This window comes from Epinephelus moara, chromosome 13 (genome assembly GCF_006386435.1).
Source record: "Epinephelus moara isolate mb chromosome 13, YSFRI_EMoa_1.0, whole genome shotgun sequence".
Taxonomy (NCBI): Eukaryota; Metazoa; Chordata; class Actinopteri; order Perciformes; family Serranidae; genus Epinephelus; species Epinephelus moara.
Window position 1 is genome coordinate 18,797,960 of NC_065518.1, and position 12,231 is coordinate 18,810,190.

General features: G+C 41.6%; 1 protein-coding gene across 1 annotated transcript in view; it reads right to left on the reverse strand.

Annotated features, from left to right (window-relative positions):
• Window positions 1-12,231, reverse strand: part of LOC126400092 (protocadherin-15-like) — a 356,244-nt gene that overhangs the window by 290,566 nt on the left and 53,447 nt on the right. The window contains exon 2 of the mRNA XM_050060553.1: window positions 7,900-8,050. Coding sequence (XP_049916510.1) covers window positions 7,900-8,032 — 133 coding nt within the window. The 5' untranslated portion in view covers window positions 8,033-8,050. The remainder of the gene's footprint in view (window positions 1-7,899; window positions 8,051-12,231) is intronic.

Here is a 12,231-nt window from a genome sequence, read left to right on the forward strand (position 1 = left end):
TGACAACACTAATCTGGAGGGGGTTCACCTGCAAAAACTAATGAAAAACTAAACAACGATATTCGGTATTCGGTACTCGGTATTTGGCCAAGCGTTTAATATTATTTGGCTTTGGCTTCGGCCACAAATTTTCATTTTGGTGCATCCCTAGTAATTACCCATTATCGGTATCAGTTGAAAATATCCCTATCGGTGCGTCTGTAGCCTAAATATAAGCAAGTTTTATGAAGAACTGAAATTAGAGCATTCAGTTTTCACTCTTTGAATAGCAGAAAAAAAGATATGGGCAGTGATTCAGAGGTCTGGGGGGAAATACTCTTCGCCCCATCTGCTATATGTGACATCTGACGGACAATTAATGCATACGCTCAATGACAACAAGACCCCAATACCTTCACCCCATCTGTTGGCTTCACCATTCCCATGGAGGGTTCACCATATTAAGGACCAGCTAGTGTGGAGTGAAGCGTACAACACTTACAATAAGTACTGACTTAATCAAAGGTGTGAGTGCTGGATGATAGAGAAAAAACATCATGTAAATTAAAATTCTGACTTGCTATATCATTAATAATACTTTATGTATGTTAATCTTTTATTCTATGTACTTTTACAACACCGCCTTTCCCAAACAGTGCAAGCACCTTATTACGACCAATATTAACGTCCACTGTTAGGCCACAACCTCTAGTGGCTGTAGTAATTATGATGACGCAAAGGTGAAACCACAGAGAAGCTCAGATTACAACACACATGGAGGGAGTGTGACTTCATTCTCTGCTCAGGACGCCATTACTCCACCATATCGCTACATAGCAAATACCAGTTTTCTGCTATGTTAATGCTCTAAATGTCTCATACAGAACCTTAAATCCACACCATCTTTTCCTAAACTTAACCAAGTATCTTTGGTGCCTAAACCAATCTGCGACCACTTCACAATGTTAATCACATGGAAAAACAGCGACCGTTAATGGTCATTTACTCCTTCAGTGGGAAACAAATGATTCCATAGGTTCAGCGAGGGCACTAATTTAGGAAATGCTCCTGTGAGTTGTATTTGAGTGTAGGAACACTGTAGGTGACATGATATACATTTCTGTAGAGGGTTTCATGCTAGTCCACCAATCGATCAGCCTAGAAAAGTAGCAATGGGCTAACAGAAGTCAGATAAGGAGGAAGGAAAGACATTCAACATGCTGATAGACTGAATCAGCCAGAATTTAGCCACCTAAAAAAATAAAATCGCTAACGATTTAAGTTTACACAGTTTTATGCAGCTTTACGCAATATTTTCACCACTTAACATTCAGACAGCCTTTTCTGACAGGGAATTGAAGCCATTTTATCAAAGCCACCAGACTCCACTGACAAAACAGTAATGTAACTTAGCAGAACAATGGGCTGCATTCAGCCCAAAAAACGTAGACAAAAGTTTAATTTAAGACGCCAGGGTTGAATTCAGCACCTTTCAAAGGGACTTCATCAGTATGGGAAACACACATTTACATTGCCAAAAGCAAGTGTAAAATTCATTCATTTCCATAGCTGCTTATCCTGTTGGGGTCGCGGGGGCCAGCCTATCCCAGCTGACATTGGGCAGAGGCAGGGTACATCCTGGACAGGTCACCAGACTATCACAGGGCTGACACATAGAGACAGACAACCATTCACACTCACATTCACACCTACGGGCAATTTAGAGTCACGAATTAACCTAACCTGTTTGTCTCTGGATTGTTGGAGGAAGCCGGAGCACCCGGCGTAAACCCACGCTGACACGGGGAGAACATGCAAATGCCACACAGAAGGGCTCTCCAACCCTGGGGTTTGAACTAGATACCCTCTTGCTGTGAGGTGACAATGCTAACCACTGTACCACTGTGCCGAGTGTGAAATAAAAACTGTATGAACAATATGTAAAGATCCACTAGAATTTAGTTTATGTACACATCCCTGCTGATGAGATACACCTCTGACACATCCACCAAACAAAAGACTGTAGCAAAATGATGCACACAGTTTTGAGATTTAACGTGCCCCTGGAGTTGCTGGTCTACCACAGTCTCGATTGGTTAGTGTGCCAGGTAACATGGTGAAAATACTGAAATGAAGTGTACATCTAGACTGATATATCTATTGATATTAGACTATATATCTTTAAACATTACAGTTACAGCTGAAAGTCACAACAGAAATAAAAAAGTTTGCCAGTTTCACATCTTCACAATTGAAATGAATTGCCAGTAGACTACCTGGAAGTGACTGAAGTTGTTAGTGTATTGTCATTGTGACTCAGTCTATTGTTTCAGCCATGGTGTTGAATAATAGGAGATATATGTCAACAGCTGTATGAGTATGCTGTCCATCAGTATCTATAGTAGCGGATGTTTCCTGCTTATTGTAGATGGTGATGAATGTGACCCACAATTCACCTGTTTATTTATACCCTCCCTCTCAATGCAGAGAGCCCTACACAGCTGTGAGTGAGTTCATTCAGAGTGACACTCCGTAGTGAAGGACTAGTGAGTAGGAATCGGTTTGGGAGAGGGTCACAGTCACGCTAGGAACTGTCATTTACATAGAGTCGGAGTCCTTTTGCAGAACATCCTGCACAATGCTGGCTGGCCTGAGAAAAAGTCACGCCGAGAGAGGAGCTATCTGGTAATATCTGGTTCACATGGCGTTATTATTCTCTCTTTTTGGCAAGCACTCTTATCATTTAACTCACTGCAGCTGTGCCACATAATCAGAGGCATGTCATGACACACACACACACACACACACAGACCCGTTTCATTGTCATGCAGGAACTCTCATAGACAATCACGCAGGTGCATAGGGATACACTCACAGCAGCCTGAATGCAGAGACACACACACATCACACTCAATATACGACGACGACTCAAGCATAACTCTTTTCATGCCTTCTGTTGTGTCCTGTTCATACTCGCAGATAAGTCACATTCAATTAAAACAACCAGTGAAGCACCGCCTACACACCGCGGGCTTCAAATGAATTCATAATCAGAGTCGAGTACAGGAATTCAGCAGAGCAGAGGGTTTGCATTTCAGTCTGCTACTTTCAGCCCGAGTAACATTCAGTAACGTTAAGGAATGCAACAATAGCTAGAGCACGCGAGACGTGTGCTACAAGTCAAACTCGGTAATGAGCATTAAAACATTATGAGCTTAATTGCTTATAAGTCATGACAGGTTTTTTGGGGTAAACAAACGGGAGTAAAAGGGTTGGTAGCTGTTAAACTTTCAGCCCGAAAGCCTGATTTGACACATTGTGTGGTCTCACACCCTCATTAAAAATATACTCTTGTCACTCGGGGAACCCAAACTGAGTAAATATAGTCTTACCGTACCTTGGGACCCAGGCTAATTAAAACATACCAGCACTCTTGTCATGTGGGGGTCCAAACAGCTAAAATCAACTGCTCATCCTGGGACTCATTAAAAACACACCAATGTCATGATGGGACCCAAACTGAGTAACATATTGTCTGTCAAGCCGGGGAAAATCCAGGCTCATTAAAACCTACTATTCTTGTTATGTACAGATCTGCCAGAGTAAGACCTGCAATCCTGTTTGTGAGACCCTGTTTAGGAAACATAGTTTCACAGGTATAAATGAATGCAGGTGGACAAGTGTGATGAGGAGAAAAGAGGAGAGACAGATGGGTCCAGGGAGATCTGAATTATTTGTATACTTCACTGAATTCACAATAAAAAAGCCGAGATGATGCTCGCCTTCTACCTCTGCACAGAAATGTACACGCACACAGACATTCACCTTTGGCTGCAGAGCCCTGTCAGCTAAATGCCAACCAGATAAATCGCAAGGACTAAGAGTTAAATGGAATATTAATATTCTGACAAATCGAGCAGAAAGTCAAGAGAGTATTATGCTGAGCTCTCCCATCAGTGATGACTTAATTTCTGTCTTACCTTGCTTCAGTTTGCTCTCAGTTCAGGGCAATATGAACGTGGGTGTTTTTCCAACACTAAAATAGCCCTGGCACATTTTTTCCCCCCTGTTTAATATTCTTATTATCAAATTACCTGCAGATTCTTCTCACATTGTGAAGTGAGAGAAGAAACAATTTGATATTCCAAGACACTAAAACTAATAATTATAACATACAGTTCACCGCTCAATCATAAACTGATGTTTTTATTCTCATCTACTTTTTTCACCTACTTGTCAGTCGAGATTGTTTAGGTGTGAGCTTTTGAGTGTTGGGGATATCGGCTATAGAGATGCCTGCTTTCTCTTGAATATAATGGAACTAGATACTAGATAGTAGATACATTTAAAAAATTCAAAAACCTCTCTTTCCAGAAATCAAACTAGGGTTGCTACGGTATGAGATGTTCAAGGTACGATAACCGCCTCAGAAAATATCGCGGTTTCACGGTATCATGATATTAAATAATTTATATCATTATCAATCAGAATGACCCTGAAAGGCGTGAAAATGGAAGGGTTAATTTTGGTCGACAAACGGTTCATTACTGTAATTAAAACTTGAAACCATTTTGTCAAGGCAAGTATGTGTAAAAAGTCTCCTCTTTGAAAATCCAGTTGCATTTTTTTCCAGTGTCGTAGATAAGCGTAGATATGTACATGGTATGATAACCTTCAACTTATTTCACGGTATACCTTGACAACGATATATCGCTGCAACCCTAATCTTGTCCCTGTTATTTAAGATAATCCACAGAACTTGTTGTGCGCAGTTTCAGGTAGTAGGAACAATTTTCTTTCTACCAAATTTTACCTGCAAACTAGAGCTTAGATTCTTTGCCTGAGCCCGATAGCCCCATAATAGACCTAGGCTATGGAACCAACTACTTATCACACCTGGGGGGGCCCCTTGACGGTGCCACTGGCCGCATACATGAAACGGGGACCTTGACACTTAAGAGGCACATGACGAAGTCTTGCCATGGAAAGAAAGACGAGAGTCAGCCTTCGATGTCCACCTTCGTATCCTTAAAAAAAGACGGGTATAAACCGGGCTCGGGCTCAAAATTACAGTTAAAGAGACAGGCCGGGCCGGGCTCGGACAGAACATGCTCGGGCTTGGGTGGGGTCGGGCTGGATTTTTTGGGCCTGATCTAAGCTCTACCGCAAACCGTATCACTGCACAGAAGGAAGCGTGCTTCACTAATGGGCGAGAGGCTCGTGCTTTTGACAGTGCCACATGTAAACACTAATGGCGTTCTACTTGGTTGAGCTGTAAGGTTAGCTAGCTCAGTGGTGCTAGGTGAGCTAGCAGTGGACACACATGGTTTCTCACCAGCACATTTTCATCCGTCATTGATTAGAACGGTGGCATCTGAGACAATAATTGCGTTGCATTATGTTACCATCAACTTACAGGTTACAGAGAATATTGTATCTACTGTATGTGCGCACTTTTTCTGTTATCCCTGTGGTCCATCAGTTTAACTTCCTGCAGTCCTCTTCCATGGAGCCTGCCATATTTTAACAGAAGCCCAGAATTGTCAAACCAAACATACCCTTTTTCCACCAAATTAGCTATGGTTATTGAACTTCAGGACTCTTTGGACGTTGGTACTATCTAGTGAACCAGCTTGTGTTTCTACCAGGTTTGATAAGAACCATTGTAATCAAGGATGTCACCAACAGGATGCGCTACACAATGCACAAAAGGAGTAAACAGTGGTAGCAAGATGGCACATTGCGTTGATTACCTGTGAGCTTTTGTTATGTTGTTAAAGATCCTTGTTTTTAACCAAATAACAAGCACAAACCAACTGTTAATGATAAGAAGACGAAGAAGACTATTGAGTGCATAACTCTTTCCAAAGTGTAGACTATGACACACCAACTGATGATGTCACAGTTTTGCACTTCAGGTTAAGAAAAACCTGCTATTTTTTGGTTCCAGCTGGGAACCAACTTTTTAGGCTCTGAACCAATATATTTTTGGTCGAAATGCTCTGAACAATTCAAACAAGGTGCAGGAACAGGTAATGAACCTGTTCTCATTATTGCATTACCTTAAGACCACCAGAGGTTATTCTACACGCTTGGAACGGGAGGGATGAGGGTAGCAAGTTTATTTATTTTTTGGATGCCGTAGGCATGACTGGCTCTACTCTGCTTTACTCTGCCATTGATTGGCATACTCTGAAATTATTACGCTAACCAACCTCAATTCACATGCCTATATCTAACCAATCCAACCAACGAAGGCAAATGACTCACAGCCTAAGTTTAATCAGGAAGACTTTCTTTGTGCTCATCCATTCACAATTCTCTCCATCTCACTCTCACTGCTTCCTCTAATCAGCTGACTATGGGTGGTCACTCTTCTAGTTATCCAATCAAACTTTGTCAGGATCTCTATCAGCCAATCAGTACGCTACTGCAAAATTTTAGCCTGAGTGTCAGACTGAAGCTCCCAGAACCTTCAGTCTGACATCGCCTCCATTGAAGGCGATTTACAAGGGGGAGGGAATTTGATTTTTGCCTAACCAATCAGTAGTGATCAACGACTCACCCAGAATCGGACGTCATTAGTATCCATGCCTCTGGGGTGCTGAAAACAAGCAAGCATTGCCCATTTAAAATGTCTCCGTCGTCGTGCACGCCCAGCTGCATCGCCGTTAAATCCAGTTTAGCAGCTTCCTTAATTTGGTCCTCGATTAACGCGAGTAGTGGCAAAATACCTCGATAGCATCGTTAATGTGGTCTGTAGGATCTGTAGCGAATACCTCGATAGCATCGTTAATGTGGTCTGTAGGATCTGTAGCGGTCGCCATTAGCGTGGCGCTAATTGGCCAATCACTAGACCTCCCCACCCCCCGCCCCCCTGGCGTTCATTGGTCCATCCATCGTTTGGACGAGATAAATCGCAAATTCATTGCAGTATGCCAGACCAGAGATGCAAGCCTACTCAGTTGAGTGGGCGGGGTCTATGGTCTGGAACCAGGCTAGCAAAATTTTACATCTGCTCTCTCCTCTGCTGCTGTCAGCCATCATTTTAGGCAGAATTGCTGCACCTTCCTCCACCCTGTTCACCTCCAGCCATCGTATCCAGAGTCCAGGACAAGCTCAACAAAGGCTCATTCCTCTACTCATCCAGATCATTGGCACTTCTCCATCTTCTTCTTATCTCATCTTCACCTCTACCACCACCAGTGTCTAGATCCCGGGGGGGGTTCCCTATTCACCTATGGATTCATCACTTTCCTTTAATCATACCATCTCGATGGGGTCTAATCGCCAAAGGCTTACCATATTTTTCATTCTTATGTGCACATGTTAAAAAATATTCTTTTTACTTTGAAAAATGAGTCTCTCCTGATTGAACTAGTACTAGCCAATCAGAGGAAGAGTACTACGGACCATGTCCTTGCCTCCTACTACAAAAAAATTGGCATGTGGATAGGGGTATTCAGTTGTTCAGCAAATCAGCAAACTCACCTCTAGATGCCACAAAATACTACACACTAGACCTTTAAGTTTGGCCCCAGTAGAAATGGTAGACATGTGAAATGGAACAAGAACAGGAAAAGGCACTATTTTATCATCATCATCATCACCATCATAACACCCTTTGACAAATTGTGTTGTGGCTGTCGAAACAAAGCACTATTCATCTTCAATCATCTCAGGATCAATAATGAATCAGGAAAATCTTGTGCCACACTGAAGCTGACTGAGATGGGCTGACTACCCAAGATAAGCCTGAAGTCAGAAAAGCCACGTGCACGACCCTGATATTAAATCCCCGCCGAACGGCCTGGATTCCACTCTCAATTATAAAACAGAGAGAAAAGATGAAGACAAAGACAGAAAGAGTGGCTGAAAAAAGACATGGATAAGGAGGGGGATGATGGAGACTGCCTTTACCTTCTGTGTCTTGGCCGAGACAAGTTGATAGTAGCAGCAGATAAAGGACTCCTGTTCCCATTATGCTCGGCCATTTGACCCGGCCCCGTGACAGTGGCCCCATTAAGTGCATTCTAACCATCTTCACCACCATGCTTCACCAAGCATCCAGCTGCAGAGAGAGGAGGAGAGAATATAAACACAGGTCAGTCACAATCACTCACCTCATTTTCGTCAGCGCAGTATGCAACACTGAAAGCAGTCATTTTCGAGTACTTCCTTTTTCGGGCTTCGGCACCTGTGCTCTGGCTCTCAGCAAACAGTGATGTGGAAGCATCCATTAACATACTCAAAAGATGACATCTGCCACTAAAAGAAACAGCAGCAGTAATACAGAGTTTGATGTAGCAGAATTGTATGTTCCCTGCCCATCCCGACAGAAGTAAGCTTTGAATGGAAATGTGCTTTCTGTGTTGACAGTGCACTCCATTACATCCCCAAGGTGAGGTGCCCTCGCAATCTAATGCTCAGATGGCATTCAGTGTTCATTTTGTGAATGCACTTCACGTCACCAATCCGAAATCTTTGATCAATCTTTGTGCTCGTGCATCAAAGTAAATGATCGTTTCACAGGGATTGCCACCACAATGGGAAATATAGAAACCTGTGGATGATGATAGAGAAGGAAATATTCTGTGCAATGTAAAATACCCGCAGTGGCAACAACATCTCAGATCTTGCAGCGGAAGATCTGACACAGTTGATAATGCATTAGACGTCTTGAAGGATGCTATACAGAAGAGAGAGTCAGAGAAATACATAGAGCAGATATGTGAATGTGTGTGTGCTTATGTTGAGAGTAACAACATTTTATAAGGAGTGCATGTACAGCTATTGGGAAAATAGGTTTCTTTTAGGTTCACAGTCAAAGACATATTTAGGGTAGCGTCTGAGACTGTTTGTGTACATGTCTGTAAATTGGTCTTTGATTGGTTTGTGGTAATGCAGCTCAAGCCCATCCAGCTTCATTACTGCCCACTTACTCGCACAAAGTGTGATGACCTGTAAGAGAAAACATCTTCCAGCTCTTCAACACAGACGCTCAAAGGATAGTGTTTGTCTAAGTGGGTGTTTATGTGTGTGGTAGGTCACACTTTTTCCCATCTACCATCTTCCCAGCCAGTTTGGGATTTGAACTAAACGTCTGGATACAAATTAGCTTCTTTAACCTCTGCTTACTAACCATCTAAACAGTCCACTGTGTACACTGCGTAAACAAAAGCTGTATAACAGTGTTCTGATCCAGTGGCACTATTAACTGAATCAGGCCCCTGAACAGAAATGGTTCAATCATAGTTTAGTAACCATAGTGTTCTTAAACCCAGGAAATGAGTTAGCATTTTACCACTCACAGTTTCCTTGTCTCAAAGTTGATGGGTTTTTTTTTCAATGGGTTCTTGGTTAAATGCCTGAAATAAGGTCTGTGGTTACCGCAAGCTAAAGACACTTTCTCTTTTTGTTAATAACATAAAATATGTCAGTAAATACCCCACTCATGAATTTTGAAGCTTCTATGTGTCTTGAAAAAGGTGGTTGCTATCAGCTGGCTAAATGTCTTTTTATGGTGGTAACACTAGGTCATGCAACCGTAGTGTTGTTCGTTCATAGCCCAACGTTAGCTTTTTACTTCTGGTGATTGCATTTAGGCTTCAATGTTCATGAAAGTGGTGGGGGGGTTTTTTTTAACTTTTAGGTAGCATAAACAAGCTTATTTTCAGCAAAATTTCATCTAAAAATTCCATCAGCGTTTTGAAAAGGGAACCAGTGCGATGCTAACTACTGCATCAGCCTACAGAAAAATGTAATCCCAGGAACACTCTAAAGCTAATTTTCACTAACTAATAAGAGCTATATTTGGTAACCCAGTAGTTTCGACAGTGGTGTCTTTTATCTAGACTTTGCAAAACCAAAAAAACAACAACAAAAAGGTGAGGTAAAGGATTTGTGTTTATCTGCTCTTCATAAGCTGCAAATGTTAGCATGCCTGGCTAACTAGCTTACTTCCTAGTAGCCTAGTGTTATTCCCAAGGCTCTATCCTTTTCTGTATTTGGATTGGGAAAGTTTACACTCCATCCAAATTTGCGTTAGATAGTGGTACATTTGCTGAATTATAGGTTCGGTGCAGCCAACTTGGTGACTTTCTTGCTAGATTTAGCTACTTTTTAGACCTCTTTAAAAAGAACTAGCTGCGAATTCAGTGACTCATTCAGACTATCAGGTAAAAAGAGAGAAGTATAATTGGTAACTCAGTAGTTTAGACAGTGGTGTCTTTTATTTAGACTTTACAAAACCAAAAACACAACAACAAAAACATGGAGGTAGGATTCATGTTTATCTGCTCTTCTTAAGCTGCCAATGTTAGCACGCCTGGCTAACTAGCTTATTCCACATAACCTAGCGGAAACATTTGTACTTTATTTCTATTTATTATACTTTAACCTTATTCAAGGACTAACTATAGCTTTACCCTGCATCAAAACCATTAAGTGGTGAGGAGGCTAACTTTTCGTTCAGGATTTTTTTAGTTTTAGTGTCAGCATTAGCTTACGCTAGCTATCAACTGCTGATTAAATCTATAAGCAACATTTATTATTTTGGCTGACAAAATCCATTGGCCAGACAAGATTGCTTAGGTTAAAGTTACTGTCCCACTGGCTAGCTAATTGCTACTGCTCTGAACTTTAGTAATACAGCGGTTACCGCTAACGTAGCAACCCATGAGACTAAATGCCGTCACTGCAAAAGTATAACATCTAACCTTGATCCCCTCCATGTTACCACTGTTAGCTCTGTTAGCACTGTTGCTGTTGTTAGCGCTGTCCGTGCTGTTGACACTGTTTGCACTGTTAGCACCACGAGCTGTTAGCCACCTCTGTGTTGAGAGCTGTGTGCAGCTTTGACTCTGGATCATTGATATGCTCTGAATGTTGCATACAGCTTCTTTAACTTTTAAAATTCAAGACCATTATTCATTTGCCACCACTATCATTATAAATTGTGTATGTCTGAATAAACGGAAAGCTTGACATTAAATGTAAATCATATCCTGTACAACATATAATTTCTACATCCATATGATTCATCTGATCTACAACAATCAGTCAAGACACACTGCTTTGATATGTAAGCAGAGTTTGTTTCCGTCTTCATGCTAATACTGAGAACATTTTTCATTCTACAGAGAGATTATCTGAATGGGACCTTATCTGAGACTAAACTGAGCTGCTCTTATTCAGTAACAACAACAGTAACTGCTCCCCGTCACGCAAAATCTGCCGCCTGTTTAATTAGAGCTGATTTATGAAGTTCCCGTGGCAGAGATTACCACTGTGACAGAGTCAGATTACTATCGCCCTGCCCTCTGAATGGAGATGGAGTTGGCTGACAACGGAAATGTAATTGTAATATTCTACCAAACCCCAGAGGTGAAATCCAGCAGTCACGGCGGCTTCAGGGCAGCTCCATTTAAGGGACACACTTTACACTCACAATGCCACGGTGCTGCTCTTAACCGACCGTAATTGAGTTTAACATATTAAACTCAATCTATGCATAATGGTGTGCAGGTGGACTGTGATCAAGATGTAGCAGAGTGTCAGAGAAGGTCCTGCAGAGGAAACTGATAACACCCAGGACATTGTAGAGATATTCTGTCTCAACAGAGAGGCAGATGGTATTTTTTTCCATGGCACTGATTTTTATGAATCGCCAGGGATACTCGATGTTTATGAATTCAAACTTTCTCCAAGTCCCTAATGCCAAGCTAAGCCTGTTGATGAGTTTTATAAATAATTCTAGTAGTTTTTTAATAAGGCTGAGTCTCCAGGCGACTAATCTCTGTATGGAACCCCTGGTAGTCATATTGTGATATTGGCGAGAAACTGATGGACACATGCGGCTCAGCTTGCATCAGGGGCATTTGTGCTGGTTTGTATTTAAAATTACATCAGAAGCACAAAAACAAGTTATATTCCCTCAAACTTTATGAAACTATATTATGTGAGTAGCAATATTGCAATGCCAGGAGGATGTGGTTTTTTTTCATTTGTTAAAATGATGGATGAATTTTGGTTGAAATTTTTTAATTAATGTAACCCAGGGTCACATTATCACACATGTCCCAGTGCAAAGAATGACAAAATAACCATGCAAAAGTACGAAAACTGAGAACGGCAGAGAACTTCATTACCATTACCATTTCATGTGATCTAGCCTAAGTGTTTCAGCCTTAATGGGTTGCTGCATTTTGTTAGGACGCCATCTATACATGCTGGCATGGCACTCCTGAGGCC